The sequence below is a fragment of the Parambassis ranga genome, chromosome 7 (genome assembly GCF_900634625.1).
Source record: "Parambassis ranga chromosome 7, fParRan2.1, whole genome shotgun sequence".
Taxonomy (NCBI): Eukaryota; Metazoa; Chordata; class Actinopteri; family Ambassidae; genus Parambassis; species Parambassis ranga.
In genome coordinates, this window is record NC_041028.1 from 20,599,472 (window position 1) to 20,620,618 (window position 21,147).

Below are 21,147 nucleotides of genomic sequence, written 5' to 3' on the forward strand. Positions count from 1 at the left end.
CAGATCTCAGAGTGCAGGTTTACTTGTAGATCCTAGGATTCATAAAAGTAGAATGGGAGGATGAGCTTTTAGCCATCAGGCGCCACTACTATGGAACCAGTTACCAATCTCGGTCCAAGAGGCATCTCCATCTTTAAGACTAGACTTAAAACATTTCTGTTTAGTAAAGCATACAGTTTTACAGCTTTAGTGTGTAGGGCTGATAGGTATAGGTACAGGCACTTATCGACATGGCCTCAGCCACAGGTATAACCTCATCTATCATTGGGCCAATGAAATCTAACTTTTAGCACAGCTATGCTGCTATAGGCCTACGCTGTCAGGGGGCACAAACAAGATCCACTGAGCAGTTTCCCTTAAATCCCCCTCTCACCCACTTACCTCTCCTCTCTCATTAGTCTGGTTCATACTGGTAATTTATGTCATAAACTGTTTGCTGTCTTCCTCGTAGTTTTGTGCCTCTCTCTCTCTCTCTCTCTCTCTCTCTCTCTCTCTCTCTTTGCAGGTCTCCAGACCTGCATGCTGACCTGCAGTCCGGCCCCTGAATACTCCAGTGCTCACTGACTACACAGTACACTATTACTATTAAATTACTATTTATGCCTTGACGATATATATAGATATCCATAATAATAAAATCACTGTTTCATCTTTTTTGTCAACATCAACATCTGTCATGTTTGTTCTCTGTAATGTATGATGTTTGTGCATGTTTGTTCCTCTGTCTTTCTCCTTAATCCTGTATTCCTCTTCTTCTCCTCCTCTACCCGGCCGACTGTCAGCAGGAAGGTTCTCCCTTATGAGCCGGGTCCTGCTCAAGGTTTATTCCTGTTAAAAGGGAGTTTTTCCTTGCCACTGTTGCTCTTAATGGGGTTAAGGCTCTGGGTCGGTGAAGCGCTTTGAGACAATTTCTGATTGTATATATATATATATATATATATATATATATATATATATATATATATATATATATATATGTATATATATATATATATGTGTATATATATATATACATATATGTATATATATATATATATATATATATATGTATATATATATATATGTGTATATACATATATATACACGTGTATATATATATATATATATATATATATATATATATATATATATATATATATATATATAGAGAGAGAGAGAGAGAGAGATATATATATATATATATATATATATATATAGAGAGAGAGAGAGAGAGAGAGAGAGAGAGAGAGAGAGAGAGACAAATTACTGACATATAAGAAGGCCCTTCGTAAAGCTAGGACAGCTTACTACTCATCAATAATAGAAGAAACCAAGAACAACCCATGCTTTCTCTTAAATACTGTAGCCAGGCTGACAAAAAACACAGCTCTGCTGAGCCTCGTATTCCTGCAGCTCTTAGTAGTGAAGACTTCATGAGCTTTTTCACCAATGAGACCATTCTGATTGTAAAATGTGCTATATAAATAAATTGAATTTAATTCAATAAGATTATCTCTGACGTCATTTGGAAGAAAAAACCACCTCGTATTCGTAAAGAATTTTTACAAAGACCTAAATCTATGGGTGGAATGGCTCTGCCTATACTATTGGGCGAGTAACTTGAGAGCCGTGGCTTATTGGCTTCAAACCTATGCTAACAATGAGACCCCATCTGGGTCTTAATGGAGGCTGATGCAAAGCCTTCCATTGTCCCTTAAGCTGGATCCATACTCCACGAGACAAAGAGCCGAGAATGCGCTCCACGGGTGGTAAGAGATAAAAAAAAGGTCTTTTCCACACGGAGGTACCATACTCCGCGAGACGTGTGTGTGCAGAACTCCTCATATGACCCGCCCACTGCAGCGCATGTCAGGCACCAAACAGGAACAACATCACACACAGCCCACCTCCAGTGTTTGCGAACAGAGAAAGCAGCTGACATTATGGATTTTGCAGCTTTGTTAAAGGAGATGGACGAGGAGACGAACATGCACACGGCGTTTTGCCTTTGCAAATCTGTCGCGCTGGTAGCGCCACTTTTTGCGACACACACTGTGCAAAGTATCGTTGCTATCTCCTTCCAGGAGTTGTTGCCGCACAGCCTTGAGAGACAAAGTTCGGCCCGGACCCTGTGCACAAGAGTGCGGAACAGTGGGCGGTCAGGGACAAAAAATGACGTCATTTTGTGGGCGTAACGTCTGCAGGGGGGAAAAAGTTCTTTGTCTCGCAGAGTATGGATCCAGCTTTAATCTCTGCGTACATAGGCTCAGTTGCAGAAACAGTTCGGCTGGCAGGCTGGCTCGCTCTGTGCCCCAATCATGGCAAAAAATTAGTTCCCCCCTCACTTGAGCATGAGTTCCTTAGTCTGGTGAGAGAAATGTATTCATTCATTCATTTAACGTTCTGTATATAGCAGAGACTTTTGCCTCATTTGTCTAGCTCAGAGCTAAATTTGACTTGCCAAAATCAAATTTTTTTGAGATTTCAGATTGGATTCATAACTGAACAACATCAACCAACAGCCTATAGATACTAAGTGTTATGTTATGGGGGAGTTTGGACCCAAATGCAGACACTGAGGCTGAGGTGAAAGTGAGCTTTTAATGAAGCCAAAAAGGGTCAAAAAACATAAAATCCCAGAACACAAAGTACAAATCAAAGGAGTAAAAAACAACTAAATCACCAAGAACAAACCAAAACCGAAAAGACAAACCAAACCAAAAGGAGATCCAAAAGGGAGGATGGGCACACATAGGAACATGGCATGGATAAATGGATGGACTAACAAGAACAAAGGGGAGCACAGGACTTAAATACAGAGTGGGGTGGGGCAAGCAATCCTAAAGGCAGGAAACACAAGGAAGTAAAACACACAGGAACACAAGGGGAAACATGGACTTTCAAAATAAAACAAGAAACACAAGACACAACTGCAAACACACAGATCACAGACAGGGCAGGAATGAAAACTAAACAAAAAACAATTCAAGAGACACAGAATCCTAACACTAAGGCTTAATAAGCCTGAATCCTCTCACTGTCATATTTGGTATTCAGTGTGAGAACAATCATTTTCTTAGGGCACAATCTGATTGCATCGCTTTTGATCATTGGGGTGGAAAACAGGTACAAAAAATTATAACCCTAAGGGTGCCACAGCTTTTTGCGCCATGTGCACCACCTGCTTCGCATCATGGCCACCACAACACTTGCCTAATAACAGCAATAATTTCTAATATCTGAGATCTAAAACAGGATCTGTTTCTTTATGGTAAAAGGGATTTTTCCTGCCATTGTTGCCTTTACTGCTTGCTCTGGGGTCTGGCTCTCTGTAAAGCACCATGATTCTTCAGGAATTAGATGCTTGACAAATTACAAAAATAATAATAACAAGTAGCATCAGTCTGTCACCATGGTAACAGAAGAGGAGACCTCAAAAGTCCCCGGCCATTTGAATTGCAATTATTATTGACATGTCCTGAATGAGCTGAATCTTTTGACTTTTGAATGGTTTGAATCGGCCCATGCATTCTGAAGATATGCTGAGCCAACTGAAGACATGGAAAATGTTTAATTTAATATTATAATGTTTGCAGTTATTATTGATGGTTTCCACACATGTCCTGAATGAGCTGAATCTTTTGATGTTTGAATGGTTTGAATCGGCCCATGCATTCTGAAGATATGCTGAGCCAAAGAACGTACAGAATAATAATAATAATAAATAATAATAATAATAATAAAGAAAAGAAGAACAAGAGTTTGGTTGCTGGGCAAATACATGAGCAACTATGCATCCCCTGCAACCTGAACCTGTGAAGACGGAGCTGAAAGTAGCATCAGTCTGTCACCATGGTAACAGAAGAGGAGACCTCAAAAGTCCCCGGCCATGGTCTGGTGAATGGCTGCTCCTAACAAACATTCAAGTTGCCATGCATCCATGGCAACCTGAAAGTTTATCAGCTGCTCCTAACAAACATTCAAGTTGCCATGCATCCATGGCGACCTGCTGAGCAGTCTACTCAGAGGAGATTTTGGATGCATGGCAACATCATGTAACATCAAGTAGCATCAGTCTGTCACCATGGTAACAGAAGAAGAGACCTCAAAAGTCCCCGGTCATTTGAATATTTTTTTGCAATTATTATTGACATGTCCTGAATGAGCTGAATCTTTTGATGTTTGAATGGTTTGAATCGGCCCATGCATTCTGAAGATATGCTGAGCCAAAGAACGTACAGAAAAATAATAATAATAAAGAAAAGAAGAACAAGAGTTTGGTTGCTGGGCAACCAAACTAATAACTGAATAGAATCAAACAAACATATGTGCTTTCTAGTTATTACTATCTCTCTAAGTGAAATCCCCAGGGTGTTGTGGTTTTCTGTTATAATCCTTTTTGAGTGTAACTTTTTGATTTTTCTGTTTCTGTGCCTTGAGACAATTCTCATTTTGAAAAAGGCAAACAAAAAACAAAAAACAAACCTGACTTGACTAAATGGCCACACACATTAAAGATGAAAATGGACAAATTAGAGGTAGGTCAATATTGTTATTTATGTTATCATTTGTTGTTAGCTGCAGAGATAACAAAGTGACTCTCCTTTATGCTTTCTGACCTGTATCGCTCTTATGTTCTCCATCAGTTGCTCAGTTCTGGATGCTCCCAGCAGGACAGAGTTCACCCCATCATTCCTCAGGCACCAGGCTGTAAAGATTTGGATCATAGAAAATAAGTGTGAAAACAGTCATTGCACGTTGTGGAGGTAACAGGCTGTATGTGCACTAGATAGGTTTGTGCATATTAAGAAAACTGACAAAGGTCATCCAGCACAAGTTTTCTTGAAGACATTTTGCTGCACCTCCAAGCAGCAGTTCTGTTTGGTGGAAGGCTTTTTATGTAGTAGAGGACCTCAGTGGGTGGGTCTGTGTGAGGCTCACAAACTAACAACTGGCTAAGGGCCATGAGATTGCAGGGAGAGCTGTGCCTCGATGTAAACTCTTGGAAATGACTATGACCTGGATGAATGAGAGCATTCACAAACAACCCCTGGTAAAAATTATGGAATCGCCTGCCTTGGAGAATGCTCATTCAGTTATTTAATTTCTTAGAAAAAAGACAGATCACAGACATGACACAAAACTAAATTAACTAAATAAAGTATGTGGGAGATACAGTCACAAAAACATGTATTTTCTGTGTGTTGACGAAGGCTCAACTTCGTGGCGGCGCCACAGGCAGAGCGTGTAATAAAGCTCTGCACTTTTGATAAGTTTTGGTCCTTATGGGCTTAAGAGTGAGCTCACAAATCTTCAGGGAAAATTCCTCGAAGAGGAGTTCGTAAAAGTATGGCAGGTGCGTAACACAAAATGGCGGACTTCCTGTACATTTTAGAGGTTAACACCAAGAGACATTTTTTTCTCGTCTAGAGGAAATACATCGGTGTACCGATTTTTGTGTCTGTAAGTCAAAGTGGGACCCATATCTAATCCTAGAGGGCACTGCCGGACCATGTCCATATGCATTTGGTTATATCATCGTTATATATCTGTTCAGAATGACAGGCTCAGCGTGCCTGATTTTTTCATCCATAGGATGAAGTATTTGGGAGATACAGCCATCCATTTCCTGCGCATTGGCAAAGGATCACAGCCACACCATATGGTGTGGAAGTGCTGCATTTTTCATGACTTTTGGTCTCTAAACCCTTAATGGCAGGCGCATCAATTTTCAGTGCAATCGGGCATTTCCCGTAGGAGGAGTTTGCAAAAGTGAGGAGCGTTCACAAGGGAAGATGGTGCGGTTTTTTTTTCAAAATCCTGTACATCCTGTACATCGTAGAATTTTCATCAAAGAGGCTTTTTTTCTTGTCACAAGGCGATACATCTGTGTACCGAGTGTCAAGTCTGTAGCAGTTGGGGTGAATATTTACACACTTTAGGGGGCGCTGCAGAGCCATGCAGCCATGCCCGCCAATGGAATAATAATAATAACCCCTTGCATTTCAATAGGGCTCTCGCACGTTTCGTGCTGGGGCCCTAATAATAATTAAAGTTGCAAGCAGCGATGAAGGTCCCTCGCACTCCTTGAGGTCCGCGCATTGGACAACATTTTCTCACAAAGGAAGACATCACCGGGAGAACCCCTCTGCCCTGGAGGGACATTCGCTGGTGGATATGTCCGTGATTCCTGGTATGTCTCCAGCCACTGACCCTGGAAGATGTGGAGGATCTAATCATCTATTGGACATTGGTAGTAGGCATACTTTTGAATTGCGTGGGAGCTGTCCTGCTGTACTGAAAAGTTGGAAAAGCCGCTGCTGGCAAAATTGGCACTACCGCTAAGCACGGACACAAAACAAGACCCTGGGCTTATGGGACCTCGGAACTCGGAATTACATCAGAAGATGGACCGGATGGAAGGGCTGATCTGCAACATTTCAGCCAGCTCCGGAGAGGGCTGGAAGCGGGTGGACAACATCGGAAGACAGTCCGACCATTTGAGGATCTCAATGAAAGGAATATGTGTCAAGCTGGAAGAGATGTCGAAGGTTCTCCATGCACTTGCAAGGGATGAATGAGCACTGAGGCCGGACTGACCCATTTATCACTGATCAATGGGTCAAATGGCTGGCAAATGGCTGGCAAATGACTGGCAAATTAATCACATATCTAAAATTGTTGTTATGATTTTGGTTGATTTGTCAACCCCACCCTCCCTGGCCCTGAAGTATAGCCCAGCAGCTGTGCTCCTATCTGACTCCTGTGCAACTCCTATCTCCCGTCAAGGACAACTGGTGAACTGCCTGTAAACATCTCGGCGGTCTCAGTCATACTATCGCACACACTTCTCATGGAACTGACGCACATACATTCCCCTACCTACCCCTCCCTTTCTTCTCGTCTGCCTCCGTATCTGTTGTTTTCCTCCCCCATCCTCTATGTCCATGAAAAAATTCCATCACGTTACCATGTGTACTGTAATCAAAGGGTCAATGTCATTATGTGATTGTATTGTTTATATGTACCGCAATCTGCAAATTTATTTTCGAGAGCCAAAAGGGCGCCTTGAACGGTCGCCCTGGTGCTTTTAGTGCACTCTTGCACTAGACACTAAGGCAGATTCCTAGTAATGTGTTTTGCACTTACATGGCAATAAACATGATTCTGATTCTGATTCTCTAAACATGTGTACCGATTTTCATGGACCTACTCCAAACTAAGCCAGATGCGAGGTGTGTTTTGAAAATTTCAAAGGGGCGCTGTAGAGCGATTTTGCCCTGCCCACCACTTGGTGCTCGGGCCCTAATAATACAATTACAATAGGGCCTTCCCACCACTAGGTGCTCGGGCCCTAATAATAATAAACACTACAATTACAATAGGGCCTTCGCACCACTCGGTGCTCGGGCCCTAATAAACGCTGCATTTCAATAGGGCTCTCGCACGTTTCGTGCTCGGGCCCTAATAAACACTACAATTACAATAGGGCCTTCGCACTACTTGGTGCTCGGGCCCTAATAATAAACACTACAATTACAATAGGGCCTTTGCAGAAATAATGAAATTGAGGCCTGATATAAAGTATTTGGAAGGGAAACCAAACCTAACTATCCCACCCCCACTGACCTCTGAACCCGCCGTAAAGGTAAAAGTAAAAAAAAAAACTTCCCTGTCTTTCGTATATGTCTACACTAATCTATAAACTTAAAAACTTCGTTTGACATATTGCACTCCTACTTGATTTTGATATTATTGTATATAACTGTAGAACCAAAATAAAAGCCATTTAAAATACCATCTCAGTCTAAAACTGCAAAACGGAGGGATGTAACAGGTAAAGGTACTCAATTTATACTCTAGAACTCTCATACTGTAACAAACATATTAACTAAGCATCCTAGTAAACAAAAATGATCTGCCTGCATCCATGTTGCTTTTTTGTAATTATCTCTTACTCCGTGTTTTAACTCACCACAAATCTTCTAACCTGAGATTCTAAAACAGACGGCTTTCACTGTTAGGTCTCTTTGGTTTGGTTTGGTTTGCTTGTAAAAGGCCTCAGCAGCCTGTAGAAAGTGCTTGTAAAAGGCCTCAGCACCCTGCCTGTTTCACCCTGCAGGCACAGCCTGGCAGGGTGAAACTGATGCCGGCCTCTCATAGTCTCTTCTTCAGCGGGCTGTATGCAGCTCTCGGACAGCATACCTCTGGGCTCAGGTCCAGGAAGATGTGCACTGGAACTCATTGAAATATGAGTTTGCCCCTCGTTTTGCCAGTGTCCAATATTTTCAGTTTGTCTTTGTAGTAATTCAGACAAACTATTATGGTTCTTGGTCGTTGGCTGTCACTGTTCGGCTTCGGACCTTGCGAGCGGTTGGCTTGATCTACCATCATAGGGGAGCGGAAATGCTCAGACCCTAACAGCAGGAAAAACGTTTTCAAGAAACTTTAACAGATTATCTCCCTCTGCTCCTTCTTTTACTCCTACTATATGTATGATCTGTGATCGGCTCCTATTCTTAAGGTCCATATATTTAGCCATTAGTCTCCTGTGTCATTAGTCTCCACCGAGTTTGCTGCAGTCCAGTCTCTCCAACGCTCCATCTAGGCTCTCTCCCATCTCAGTGGTTTTAGCTTCCACTTCAGAGTGTGCTGAGGGTAGCCGTGTTAGCTTGGTAGCTACCTCACTTCACTTCACTTCCTGTGTGAAGTAATATTAGTCATCATATCTTTGTACGTTGCCCCAATCTCTGTTTTTATCTGGGCCAGCAACGTTTCCTTAAACAACTGCAGTTCTTCTCTTAAAATTGGCAAGGAAACAGTGACACCCTCTGTTGTAGCTATCTCGCTAGCACCTGGGCTCTCAGCCATTGTTTGGTTGTTCTTGCGAAAGCAATCATCGTCTTGAGTTTCAGTCAAATCTTTCTTTCTTAAAGTTTTCTTCATATTACCTTCTTTCGGTCTGGGTTTATTCTATTAAACAGTTTACGTAGCAATGTTAGTATCGGAGCAACTTTAGCACACGTCGACTCCATGGGGTGTCAAACCGTAAGTCAAGACTTTTTCTTTCTTTTTGTAATAATAAACTGTAAACCAAGCTCTGCATCTGCTGTCTGCATCTGGGTCCAGTCTAGTTAGTTTATAGACTCATAACAAAACTTGTAATATTAATGAAGAACAACAGTTTGTTTGCCTAGCAACGGCAATCAAACTAATTGTATTCAGCTATTTAAAGGGTTCTTGTTTGATTTATTTATTGCGAACAGCTGCTATAGTTTGTACATTTTGCCAATATTGATTGCAGCTCTTTTTGCAAGAACAATGGGCTGCCTACCAGCCCACCCCCCTGTAGTCTCATAGTTGTTAGACACACCAGACACAGTCAGCCAGACCAACACAGGTAAGGACCAGGATGTCATGGTTGTTAAAACCATGACATCTCAGTCCATTTACAATGACAATGTCATTTCCAAACAGAATCTGGTCTAAGTGTTGGACTTAATTTACTTCTGTACAAATGTAAAATCTTAGACTATGTAATCATATGTAGTAGGAATGAAAACAGATGTACGTTACCTATAGCCAGTTGGGGCAAAGTGCAGCCTAGTCGCTCAGCAACTGCCTGCAAGTCCTTTAGCTTCAGCTGCTGACGGTGGCCCTCCTCACTCACGATCTTGTCCTTCAACCACTGATAACCCTATTACAACACAACATAGAGTTGTTTTCTATGCCATGACACCATTTACATTTCCAAACCCAGAAAAACATGTTGTAAGTGACTTCCTTCGTGGATTTTTGACCTTTGACAGAAACTATGGACTATACTTCATGTCAAGAGTTGTGCTTTTGAGCCTGTGCACAGTTAACTTCACAATGACTATTACTAAAATGCTGTTTCCAGGTTTTCAAACTCATTCCTGTGTTAAGGGCAAAGGAAAAAGATGACACAAACATAAGAAATGAAATAAGAAAACAAATACTAGACAAGTAATGTTACCTTTAGTGAGGCACGTGAGGAAGGGGGGATCCCGCTGTTATATTTGCCTGAAATAAGCCCACAGGCCAATGGAGACCACGTCATCACTCCAACGCCTGCATGGACCAAATCAATATTCTATTTTTATTATTATTATCACTTCAGCGGTTTATAATTATTCTTCTTTGGACCGCACTGTGTTTCGTTGCATTGTACTTGTGCATGTGCAATGACAATAAAGTTGAATCTAATCTAGAAAAAAAGTTATTTTGACATGTGTCTAAATTACAGGAATAGTGGCCTATCACTTTTGGTAGCAAATTATTGTACAGTTTTTACACATTTTGTAAATGATTTAAAAAAAAATCATGAAAGAGGACAGAAAAGGAAAAAAGTTGCAAAACTAGATGAAAAAGCAGAATTTGACTGATTTGCATATATACAAATTATGGTTAAATTCAACAACACAATTGAGTCAAAACTCATACTCTTCTCACCACTTTAACCCACAACAGCCAACAAACCTCGGAGTGCAAGACTACTTGACTGATTTGCATATATACAAATTATGGTTAAATTCAACAACACAATTGAGTCAAAACTCATACTCTTCTCACCACTTTAACCCACAACAGCCAACAAACCTCGGAGTGCAAGACTACTTTATAAACTTTATGAAGCTCTGTGGACAAGCATTTAGAGGCAAGTACCTCTCAATGTATAACACAGTGCATTGCCTGGACTGACAATGAAATCGCTTTCACCTGAGCTACAACTTTGTTGTGCCTGCTGGTCATTGACAACTGCTTCATCTGTACAGACACCGACACAACGCTCCCATATCAACCCGTGCCCAGAGAGGAATTGCATCAAGTATTTGGAATATTTCTCCAGTGGTTTTGGTCCATGGTAGCTTTACAGAACAAGATATCCTCATGAAAACAACCCTCATGTGAATATCTGACATAAACCAGAAGCATGGCTATATGGGAATTATCTGTTGTTTTGTCCAATTGCATGGCAAACCAGTCATAAAATGTAACCCTCTCTATGGCCTGAATTTTGATGTCTGCTGCCATATCTTCAATTTGACACCTCATTGCAAGCACTCACAATGAAAAGCATAACTAGCCAATTGTAAAGAATGCCTGACATTTTCTTATCGGTCCTTCAAGGAGTGCAGATGTGTTTCTGACTGCTCCTGCTCTGCTCTGTTCTCTGCTCTACTCGCTCGTCTCCTGTCCTGTGATTTTTGTTTCCCTGAACACTATCCTTGGGATACTTTTTTGACATGGAGCTAATAAATTGGTCGCTCAGTGCATTGGACAACATTTTCTCACAAAGGAAGACATCACCGGGAGAACCCCTCTGCCCTGAACGGACTTTTGCTGGGGGATATGTCCTTGATTCCTGGGAAACATGGCATCTGGTATGTCTCCAGCCACTGTCCCTGGAAGATGTGGAGGATCTATTCATCTATTGGACATTGGTAGTAGGCATACTTCTGAATTGCGTGGGAGCTGTCCTGCTATACCGAAGAATTGGAAAAGCCACTGCTGGCAAATTGGCTCTACCGCTAAGCATGGACACAAAACAAGACCCTGGGCTCGTGGGAACTCGAATCTTGGAATTACATCAGAAGATGGACCAGCTTGAGGGGCTGATTTGCAACAATTCAGCCCGCTCTGGAGAGGGCTGGAAGCAGGTGGACAACATCGGAAGACAGTCCGACCATTTGAGGATCTCAATGGAATCGGATCTGTCAAGCTGGAGGAGATGTCGAAGATTCTCAATGCACCTGTAAGGGACAAATGAGCCAGGCCGACTGATTGATTACTGATCTGGGTAAATTATTCACGGATCGAAATTATTATATGATTTTGGCTGGTTTTCGTCTGTCCCTCTCCCCCCCTCCCTCTCCCGGCCTGAAGTATGGCCCAGCAGCTGTTCTCCTATCTGACTCCTGTGCAACTTCCTATTTCCCTTCAAGGACAACTGATGAACTGCCCTGTAAACATCTCGGCGTTCCAGGTCATATTATCGCATACACTTCTCATGGAACTGACGCACATACATTCCCCTCCCTATCCCTGCCCTCTCTTCACGTCTGCCTCCGTATCTGTTATTTTTCTCCCTCATCATCGATGAAAAAATTCCATCACGTTACCATGTGTACTGTAATCAAATGTCAATGTCATGTGATTGTGCTGAATGTATGTATTGCAATCTGCAACTTAATCCTTCAGAAGAAGTGTCGGGTCACTGCTCATGTGGTTGACCATCAAAATTGCCCCTTGGGGACAAATAAAGTATTCTGAATCTGAATCTGAATTTGGAGATGGGGTGGGAAAGTAAATACAACACCTTTGTAAATTTTTCTTTGTCCGTTAAATTGCTTTTCAGTACTTTAGCCTGGGTGGCCATGAGATTATGCTTTCTTTTGAAAAAATTTTACTTTTTTTATGGCTTCATAGCCTTGTTGACTAGCATAGTTTGGCAGATTGGTTTTAGGGGGAAACTATTGCTTGAAATGAAGCCAAATTTAATGTATGATGGATCGTTTTGTATCTGGTTTGTTGTGAGATGGCCACTGTTCAAAGAAAGAGTCTCAATAATAGCTTACTTTGAACATGCCATGGTTTAATGACTGCTGAGATGACACACTGCCAAGATCGATTGTGGTCAAGTTTGCCAGGTACCGAATCAAAAGTGCTTAAAAAGCCTGGCAGAAAAGAAGTATTTGAATGTAAGGAAAAGAATATTCACCTGGATCATGACAATGCACTGGAAATACTGAAAAAGAGGAGAGAATATGCTGAACTAAAAGAGTGCTTAAAGAGTGAAACATAAGAAGGCGAAACGGAAGCTGGAAGTCAGAATTTGTTTTACTCATCGTAGTGTATCGTCCACCTGCTGCTGCTTATTCAGAGTTCCTGCTGGAGTTTTCAGACTTTGTATCAAGTTTAGTGCTTAGCACAGATAAAGTCATTATAGTTGGAGACTTTAACATTGATATGGACGTTGACTCCGGCTGTCTGAAGACTGCCTTCAACTCACTCTTGGATTCAGTTGGGTTCTCTCAGTAACTGAACCCGACACACTGTCACAATCGCACCCTTAATCTGGTTCTCACCTAGAACCTGCCGAGAACCGAGAACCTGCTAGTGTGGTCTCAAAATCCTGTTCTTTCAGACCACACATTAATAACCTTCGATGTCACTCTTTCAGACTTATCAGCATCTGAGGAAAAGGTCTACTACAGCAGATGTCTGTCTGAAGATGCTGTATCACAGTTTAGGACAGCAATCCTACCAGTACTCCCCACAGTCCCATGTATAAGTACTGACCAACTCACGCTCACTAAAGGAGGCATAGGAATAGCTAAACATGTCACACACCGTGCAGTGGGCAGGAGAGGGAGATGCAGAGCGAGAGCGAGTGGAAGAAGCCATGCTAATCGCTAATGCTAACCGCTAAGTTACGGTAGTGTAGTGGTAAATGAGAAGGGAAGCCAGAGACTGGTGCACTTAACTCTAACACTAAGGTGCTTGTGATTACCACAATAAAAGCAAACACAATATGTCTAATGCAGAAAGTCCGTAGCACCAACAGCACACACAAAGTGTAGCTTATTCACAGTCTTGGAGGCGAGGCTAAGGGAGTTAGAGGGTCGGCTCTGCACATTAGATAATAGACCTGTAGCCGCAGCAGCTAGCCAGCAGCAGTTAGCCTGTGTGGACCGGCCTGCCTTAGCTGATGCTAGCCGCCCCCCAGCAGCCCCTGAGCAGCCAGAAAGTCAGAGAGGTTGGGTGGCGGTTCGAAGGAAGCGTAGCCTGAAACAAAGGCCCGTGGTTCACCACCAGCCGCTTGATATATCGAACCGTTTTTCCCCACTCGGCGACACACCCGCTGAGAAGCCGACCCTGGTTATTGGCGACTCTGTTTTGTGGCATGTAAAGCTGACACCAGCGGCTATAGTTAAGTGCATCCCGGGGACCAGAGCGGGCGACATAGAGGGTAGCCTGAAGCTGCTGGCGAGAGATAAGCATAAATACAGTAGGATTATAATTCACGTCGGTGTTAATGACACCCGGCTTCGCCAGTCAGAGGTCACTAAAGTTAATATTGAGTCGTGTTGATCATCATACGTAGAGAAGATTGAAGCAAGGCGTCTGGACTTGTAGAGTTTTCTAGAAGACGTTTCGCTGCTCGTCCAAGCAGCTTCATCAGTTCTAACTGTTTGGTGGGGAAACATGGTTTATATGTGGTTACAGACCTATGTGGGTGGGTCTGGGTAAAACTTAAAAAAAACTTAAAAACAATAGCACTGAATGTTTCCATACTTACCTGTGATGTTCTGGCTGACTGGGACAGGTGTGTCTAACGACTGGCTAACGACTATGAAACTGCCGGAGGGGGACTGGTTGACAGCCCTTTGTTCTTACTGTGAGTATGTGCAAACTTCCAGGGAATGGATGGAATCACTGCATTGTATGTGGTAGAAAGATGATGTCTGAGGCCACCACCTCTGTTAAGGGAAGGTTTTTCCAGCTTAACGTAGATGGCTTCCTTGACTCCTCTTTCATACCACCTTTCCTCCCTGTCTAAAATGTGAACATTGTTGTCCTCAAAGGAGTGTCCTTTGTCTTTGGGGTGGAGGTGAACAGCTGAGTCTTGTCCTGAGGAGGTGGCTCTCCTGTGCTGAGCCATTCTTCTGTGGAGTGGTTGTTTAGTTTCTCCAATGTACAGATCAGAGCATTCCTCACTGCACTGGACTGCATATATCACATTGCTGTGTTTCTCCCTGGGAATCTTATCCTTCGGGTGAACCAGTCTCTGTCTCAGTGTTTCCATAGGTTTGAAATGGACCGGGATGTCATGGTTGTTGAAGATCCTGCGGAGTTTCTCTGATACTCCTGACACATATGGAATGGAGATGTTCTTTCTCTGCCTGGTGTTGTCCTTCTTCTTGTTGTTGGGGGGTCTTGTTTTTGTGGCTTTGATGAGTGCCCACTTCGGGTAGCCACATGTTTGCAGGGCCTTCCTGATGTGGTGTTGCTCCTTCTTCTTCCCCTCTGAGCTGGTGGGTACAGTATGGATGCTTGGATGAGCAGCGAAACGTCTCCTAGAAAACTCTACAAGTCCAGACGCCTTGCTTCACTCTTCTCTACTTAATATTGAGTCGGTGTGTAATTTAGCTAAAACCATGTCGGACTCCGTAGCGTTCTCTGGTCCCCTCCCGAATATGACCAGTGATGGCATGTTTAGCCGCATGTCCTCACTCCGTCACTGGCTGTCATGGTGGTGTCCAGAAAACAACGTGGCCTTTATAGATAACTGGGAAACTTTATGGGGGAAACCTGGTCTTATTAGGAGAGACGGAATCCATCCCACCCAGGGTGGTGCAGCTCTGATTTCTAGCAACATAGCCAAGTTTATTAGACCAACCTGACAACCCAGGGTCGAGGCCAGGAGGCAGAGTCGCTGTCCTACACACCTCTCTGCTGCTTCTGGAGAACTGCCGCCCTCAGTTAAAAACATATTAAATACAACTACACATAGAAACACTAAGCTTAATAATGTTATTGAAGTGGTGTCGGTCGCATGTCCTCCCACAGTTCCTCAAGCACACAAGTTAAGATATATTAATCATAATAACCTCATAAAAATACACACTAACACATAGAACAAGGTAACAGAACACTCAGGTGTGGATTGTTTAACATACGATCCCTACACTCTAAGTCACTCTTAGTTAATGATTTAATTATTGATCCTCACACTGATATACTTTGTCTCACTGAGACTTGGTTACAGGATGAAGAATATGTTGCTTTAAATGAATCAACTCCGTCTTGTTACTGTCATGTTCCTAGAGTTACAGGTCGCGGAGGAGTGGCAGAAATCTACCTCTCCAGTCTTCAGATGAATCCTAAACCTAAGTCTACTCATACTTCTTTTGAGAGTCTCACTCTCAGCCTGTCTCACGGAAGCTGGAAGAAGTCAGAATTTGTTTTACTCGTCGTAGTGTATCGTCCACCTGCTGCTGCATATTCAGAGTTCCTGCTGGAGTTTTCAGACTTCTTATCAAGTTTAGTGCTTAGCACAGATAAAGTCATTATAGTGGGTGACTTTAACATTCATATGGACGTCGACTCCGTCTGAAGATTGCCTTCAACTCACTCTTGGATTCAGTTGGGTTCTCTCAGTTAGTAAATGAACCCACACGCTGCCACAGTCACACCCTCGACCTGGTTCTCACCTACGGCCTGGAAGCTCAGAACCTGCTAGTGTGGTTTCAAAATCCTGTTCTTTCAGATCACTCATTAATAACCTTTGACTTCTCTCTTTCAGACCTACCAGCACCTGAGGAAAAGGTCTACTACAGCAGATGTCTGTCTGAAGACACCGTAAAGCAGTTTATAGCAGCAATCCTACCAGTACTCCCCACAGTCCCAAGTACTGATGGGGGTACCAACTTAAATATTACTCCTGCAGAACTTGACCGCTTTGTCAACAACACTGCAGACACATTACACTCAGTCTTAAACAGGATTGCTCCACTGAAGAAGAAAACTACAAATCAGAAGAGGCTAGCTCCATGGTACAACTCAAATATCCGATCACTGAAACGGATTACACGAAGGATGGAGAGGATGTGGCAGTCCTCTAAATCAGGTGACTACCAGAAGGCCTGGAGAGACAGTTTGCTGAGGTATAAGAAGGCCCTTCGCAAAGCTAGGACAGCCTACTATTCATCACTAATAGAAGAAAACAAGAACAACCCTCTTTAACTTTCTCTTTAACGCTGTAGCCAGGCTGACAAAAAGCCACAGCTCTGTGGAGCCTCACATTCCTGCAGCTCTTAGTAGTGAAGACTTCATGAGCTTCTTCACCGATAAAATCACTACTATTAGAGGACAAATCAACCACAATTTCTCTGTGACCGCTGAGGATACACGCCACTTCTGGAAACGGATCCTGATCTAACTCTGGACTGCTTCGTGCCCATCGGCCTCCCTGAGCTGACCACCAGCATCAGCAAGTCTAAACCTACTACCTGTCTTCTGGATCCGATCATATCACGGCAAATCAACTTGTCTCTGGAAACAGGATATGTACCACAGGCTTTTAAAACTGCTGTGATCATTCCAATACTTAAAAAACCTTCACTGGACCCGGACGTCTTAGGAAACTACAGACCGATCTCCAACCTCACCTTTATCTCCAAAATACTCGAAAGAGCTGTTGTAAGTCAGCTAAATGACCACCTGCATAGGAGCAGTCTGCTCGATGCTTTCCAGTCTGGATTCAGAGCCCATCACAGCACAGAAACAGCACTGCTTAAAGTCACCAATGACCTCCTCATGGCATCGGACCGTGGACTCGTCTCTGTACTCGTTATACTGGATCTCAGTGCTGCCTCGACACAGTAGATCATCGCATCCTGCTACACAGATTAGAACATAAGATCAGGATTACAGGAACAGCACTGCGCTGGTTTAAATCATATTTATCTGACAGATTTCACTTTGTTGATGCTAACGATTACCAATCTGGATCCGAGAGGCAGACACTGCTTCCACCTTTAAGACTAGACTTAAAACTTTTCTGTATAGTAAGGCGTACAGTTAGCCTTAGACCTAGTGTGTAGCACAGCTATGCTGCTCTAGGCCTACGTTGTCGGGGGCACAAACATGATCCAGTTTCCCTCTCACCCTCTGACCTCTCCTTTACTCTCCTTAGTCTGGCTCACACTGGTCTCAAGACCTGCATGCTGACCTGCAGTCCGGGCCGTGAAGTCTCTCTTGCCCTACGTTGTCAGGGGGCACAAACATGATCCTCTGAGCAGTTTCCCCCTTACCCTCTGACCTCTCCTCTCTCTCCTCTGGCTCATTCTGGGTAATATCGTCTCATAATCTGTGTTTACTGTCTTCCTCGTAGTTCTGTGCCTCACTCTCGCTCTCTCTCTGTCTCTTTACAGGTCTCAACACCCATGCTGACCATGCTGATCTGCAGTCTGGCCCCTGACCTCTCTCTAGGCCTACGTTGTCGGGGGGGTACAAACATGACCCATTGAGCAGTTTCCCCCTCACCCTCTGACCTCTCCTCTACTCTCCTTAGTCTGGCTCATACTGGTAATATCGTCTCATAATCTGTGTTTACTGTCTTCCTCGTAGTTTTGTGCCTCGCTCTCACTCTCTCTCTTTGCAGGTCTCAAGACCTGCATACTGACCTGCAGTCCAGCCCCTGATCTCTCCTGTGCTCATCGACTTCACTAGCCCCTGCTGCTCATCTTTGCTATCAGATTACTATTACTACTTATGGACTGACGATATATATAGATATCTATTACAATATAATCAGTGTTTCATCTTGCTGTCATGTTTGCTCTGTACTGTATCATGTTTGCTCCTCTCTCTCCCTCTCTCCCTCCCTCTCCTTCATCCTCGCTCTCTCTCTCTCTCCTCTCTCTCTCTCTCTCTCTCTCCTTCATCAACTCTGACTAGCAGCAGGACTGGTTCCCCCTTAAGCTGACGGGTCCTGCTCAAGGTTTCTTCCTCTTAAAGGGAGATTTTCCTTGCCACAGTGCTCTTAGGGGGGTTCCTGTGAAGCGCTTTGAGACAATTTCTGATTGTAATATGTGCTATATAAATAAAACTGAATTGAATTCAATTGAATTGAAAAAAACCTTCACTGGACCCGGACATCTTAGGAAACTACAGACTGATTTCCAACCTCACCTTTATTTCTAAAATACTCGAAAGAGTGGTTGTAAGTCAGCTAAATGACCACCTGCATAGGAACAGTCTGCTTGATGCTTTCCCGTCTGGATTCAGAGCCCATCACAGCACAGAAACAGCACTGCTTAAAGTCCCTAATGACCTCCTCATGCAATCCGCATCGGACCGTGGACTTGTCTCTGTACTCGTCTCTGTACTCGTTCTACTAGATCTCAGTGCTGCTCTTGACACAGTAAATTATCGTATCCGCACACAGATTAGAACACGAGATTAGGATTACAGGAACAGCACTGCACTGGTTTAAATCATATTTATCTGATAGATTTCATTTTGTTCATGTCGAGGATGTTTCATCCTCGCGTACCAGGGTTCCGTGCTCGGACCGATCTTGTTCACCCTCTACATGCTCCCTCTAGGGAACATCATCCAGAAGCATGGCATAAACTTTAATTGTTATGCTGATGATACCCAGCTGTATTTATCCACGAAGCCTGAAGAAACAGAGCCGCTAGTCAGACAACAGGCATGTCTAAAGGACATAAAGGACTGGATGACCTCTAACCTTTTACTATTAAATTCGGACAAAACTAAGGTCATTGTTTTTGGATCTAAACATCTCAGAACTAGATTATCAGATAATACTTTCTCTCTGGACAGAATTACTTTGGCCTCCAGTATGACTGTGAGGAACCTCAACAAAACATGTAGTTTGTCTCTTATATTAAACAGGTCTCCATTACCGCATTCTTTCACCTGTGTAATATTGCTAAGATCAGGAGCATCCTCTCTCAGAGTGATGCTGAAAAGCTCATCCATGCTTTTGTCACTTCAAGACTGGACTACTGCAACTCATTATTGTCTGGATGTCCACATTACTCCATTAACAGTCTGCAGCTAATCTGGAACACAGCAGCTAGAGTTCTGACAGGAATCAGCCAAAGGGATCTCTCCTGTTCTAGCGTCTCTTCACTGGCTCCCAGTGGGCTCAAGAATACACTTCAAGATCCTTCTTCTTACCTACAAGGCTCTTCATGGACTTGCTCCATTATATCTGCAGGACCTGATGGTACCATATGTTCCTAAAAGGACACTCAGATCTCTGAGTGCAGGTTTTCTTGTAGTTCCTAATGTTCATAAAAGTAGAATCGGAGAACGAGCTTTTAGCTATCAGGCACTGCTACTATGGAACCAGTTACCAAGCTCCGTCCGAGAGGCCGAGAGGCAGACACTGCCTCCACCTTTAAGACTAGGCTTAAAAATTGTTTAGTAAGGCGTATAGTTAGCCTTAAACATAGTGTGTAGGGCTGGTAGGTATAGTTACAGTCACCTCAGCCACAGGTATAACAGGTATCATAGGGCCGATAAAATCTTAACTTTTAGCACAGCTATGCTGCTACAGGCCTACGCTACAGGCACAAACATGATCCACAGAGCAGTTTCCCTCCAAAGGCGGAGTGGGTAATCAGGAGAGTTGGGAGGATTCCCGGTGGGCCGCTTGATTCATGGGCCGGTCGGCGACGACGAATAGTAGTGATCACGGTAGAATGTGATGTTACTTTGCGGTGCTGTTCACACTGAATCGAACTGTCTCTGAGACGGAGGGGAGTTTGGGATCTACCATTTCACAAACAGCCCTTTGCATAGCTCACCGTTGGTTTAGTCCAGGACAGGACAGGAGCGGATAGACCCAACAGGAGACAGCGGTGAGTCACAGCACGCCCTAGCAAAGGATGCCAATGAGCAAATGTTTAGTGAATCAGAGAGCACAATCTTATGTGGTATAACTACGTAGCGCCGGACATCACATGTAGTACAAGGTTGCTTTTGATTGGGCTGAGGTGCTCAGGAAAGATAAAATATGGATGAGGCATGGTGTAGAAAGTAAATAAAATAATAAAAACATCAAATAAAATCAGGGTGATTAAATGAGAAGAGTGCAGTCAAGTAATTAGGAGAACACTGCAGTAAACTAATGTGTTTTCAGGCCTGACTTAAATAGAGTGACTGTCTGAACAGACCTCAGGTGTTCAGGAAGGCTGTTCCACAGGTGAGGGGCAGAATAACTGAATCCTGCTTCACTCTGTTTGGTTCTGACCCTGGGTACACACAGTCCCAGTCACAGGCCTGTCCCTGATGATCTCAGGCGTCTGGATGGTTCATAGGGAACCAATAAGTCCAGGATGTATTTTGGTCCAAGACCATTCAGTGCTTTGTAGACCAGGAGTAAAGTTTTGAAATGTATCCTTTGCCTCACAGGAAGCCAGTGCAGTGATTTGAGGACCGGTGTGATGTGGTCCATTTTCCTGGTATTACTCAGAAGCATTTTGGGCCAGCTGCAGCTGCCTGACTGATTTTTTGCTAAGACCTGTGAGGACGCCGTTACAATAATCTAGCCTACTGAAAATAAATGCATGAATAAGTTTTTCTGTGTCTTGTTTGGACAGAAAG

General features: G+C 43.3%; 1 protein-coding gene across 1 annotated transcript in view; it reads right to left on the reverse strand.

Moving 5' to 3' along the window:
* LOC114438877 (voltage-gated potassium channel subunit beta-2-like) overlaps nt 1-21,147 on the reverse strand; it is a 102,298-nt gene that overhangs the window by 9,663 nt on the left and 71,488 nt on the right. The window contains exons 12-14 of the mRNA XM_028410500.1: nt 9,977-10,071; nt 9,556-9,676; nt 4,599-4,687 (exon numbers count right to left, since the gene is read on the reverse strand). Coding sequence (XP_028266301.1) covers nt 4,599-4,687; nt 9,556-9,676; nt 9,977-10,071 — 305 coding nt within the window. The remainder of the gene's footprint in view (nt 1-4,598; nt 4,688-9,555; nt 9,677-9,976; nt 10,072-21,147) is intronic.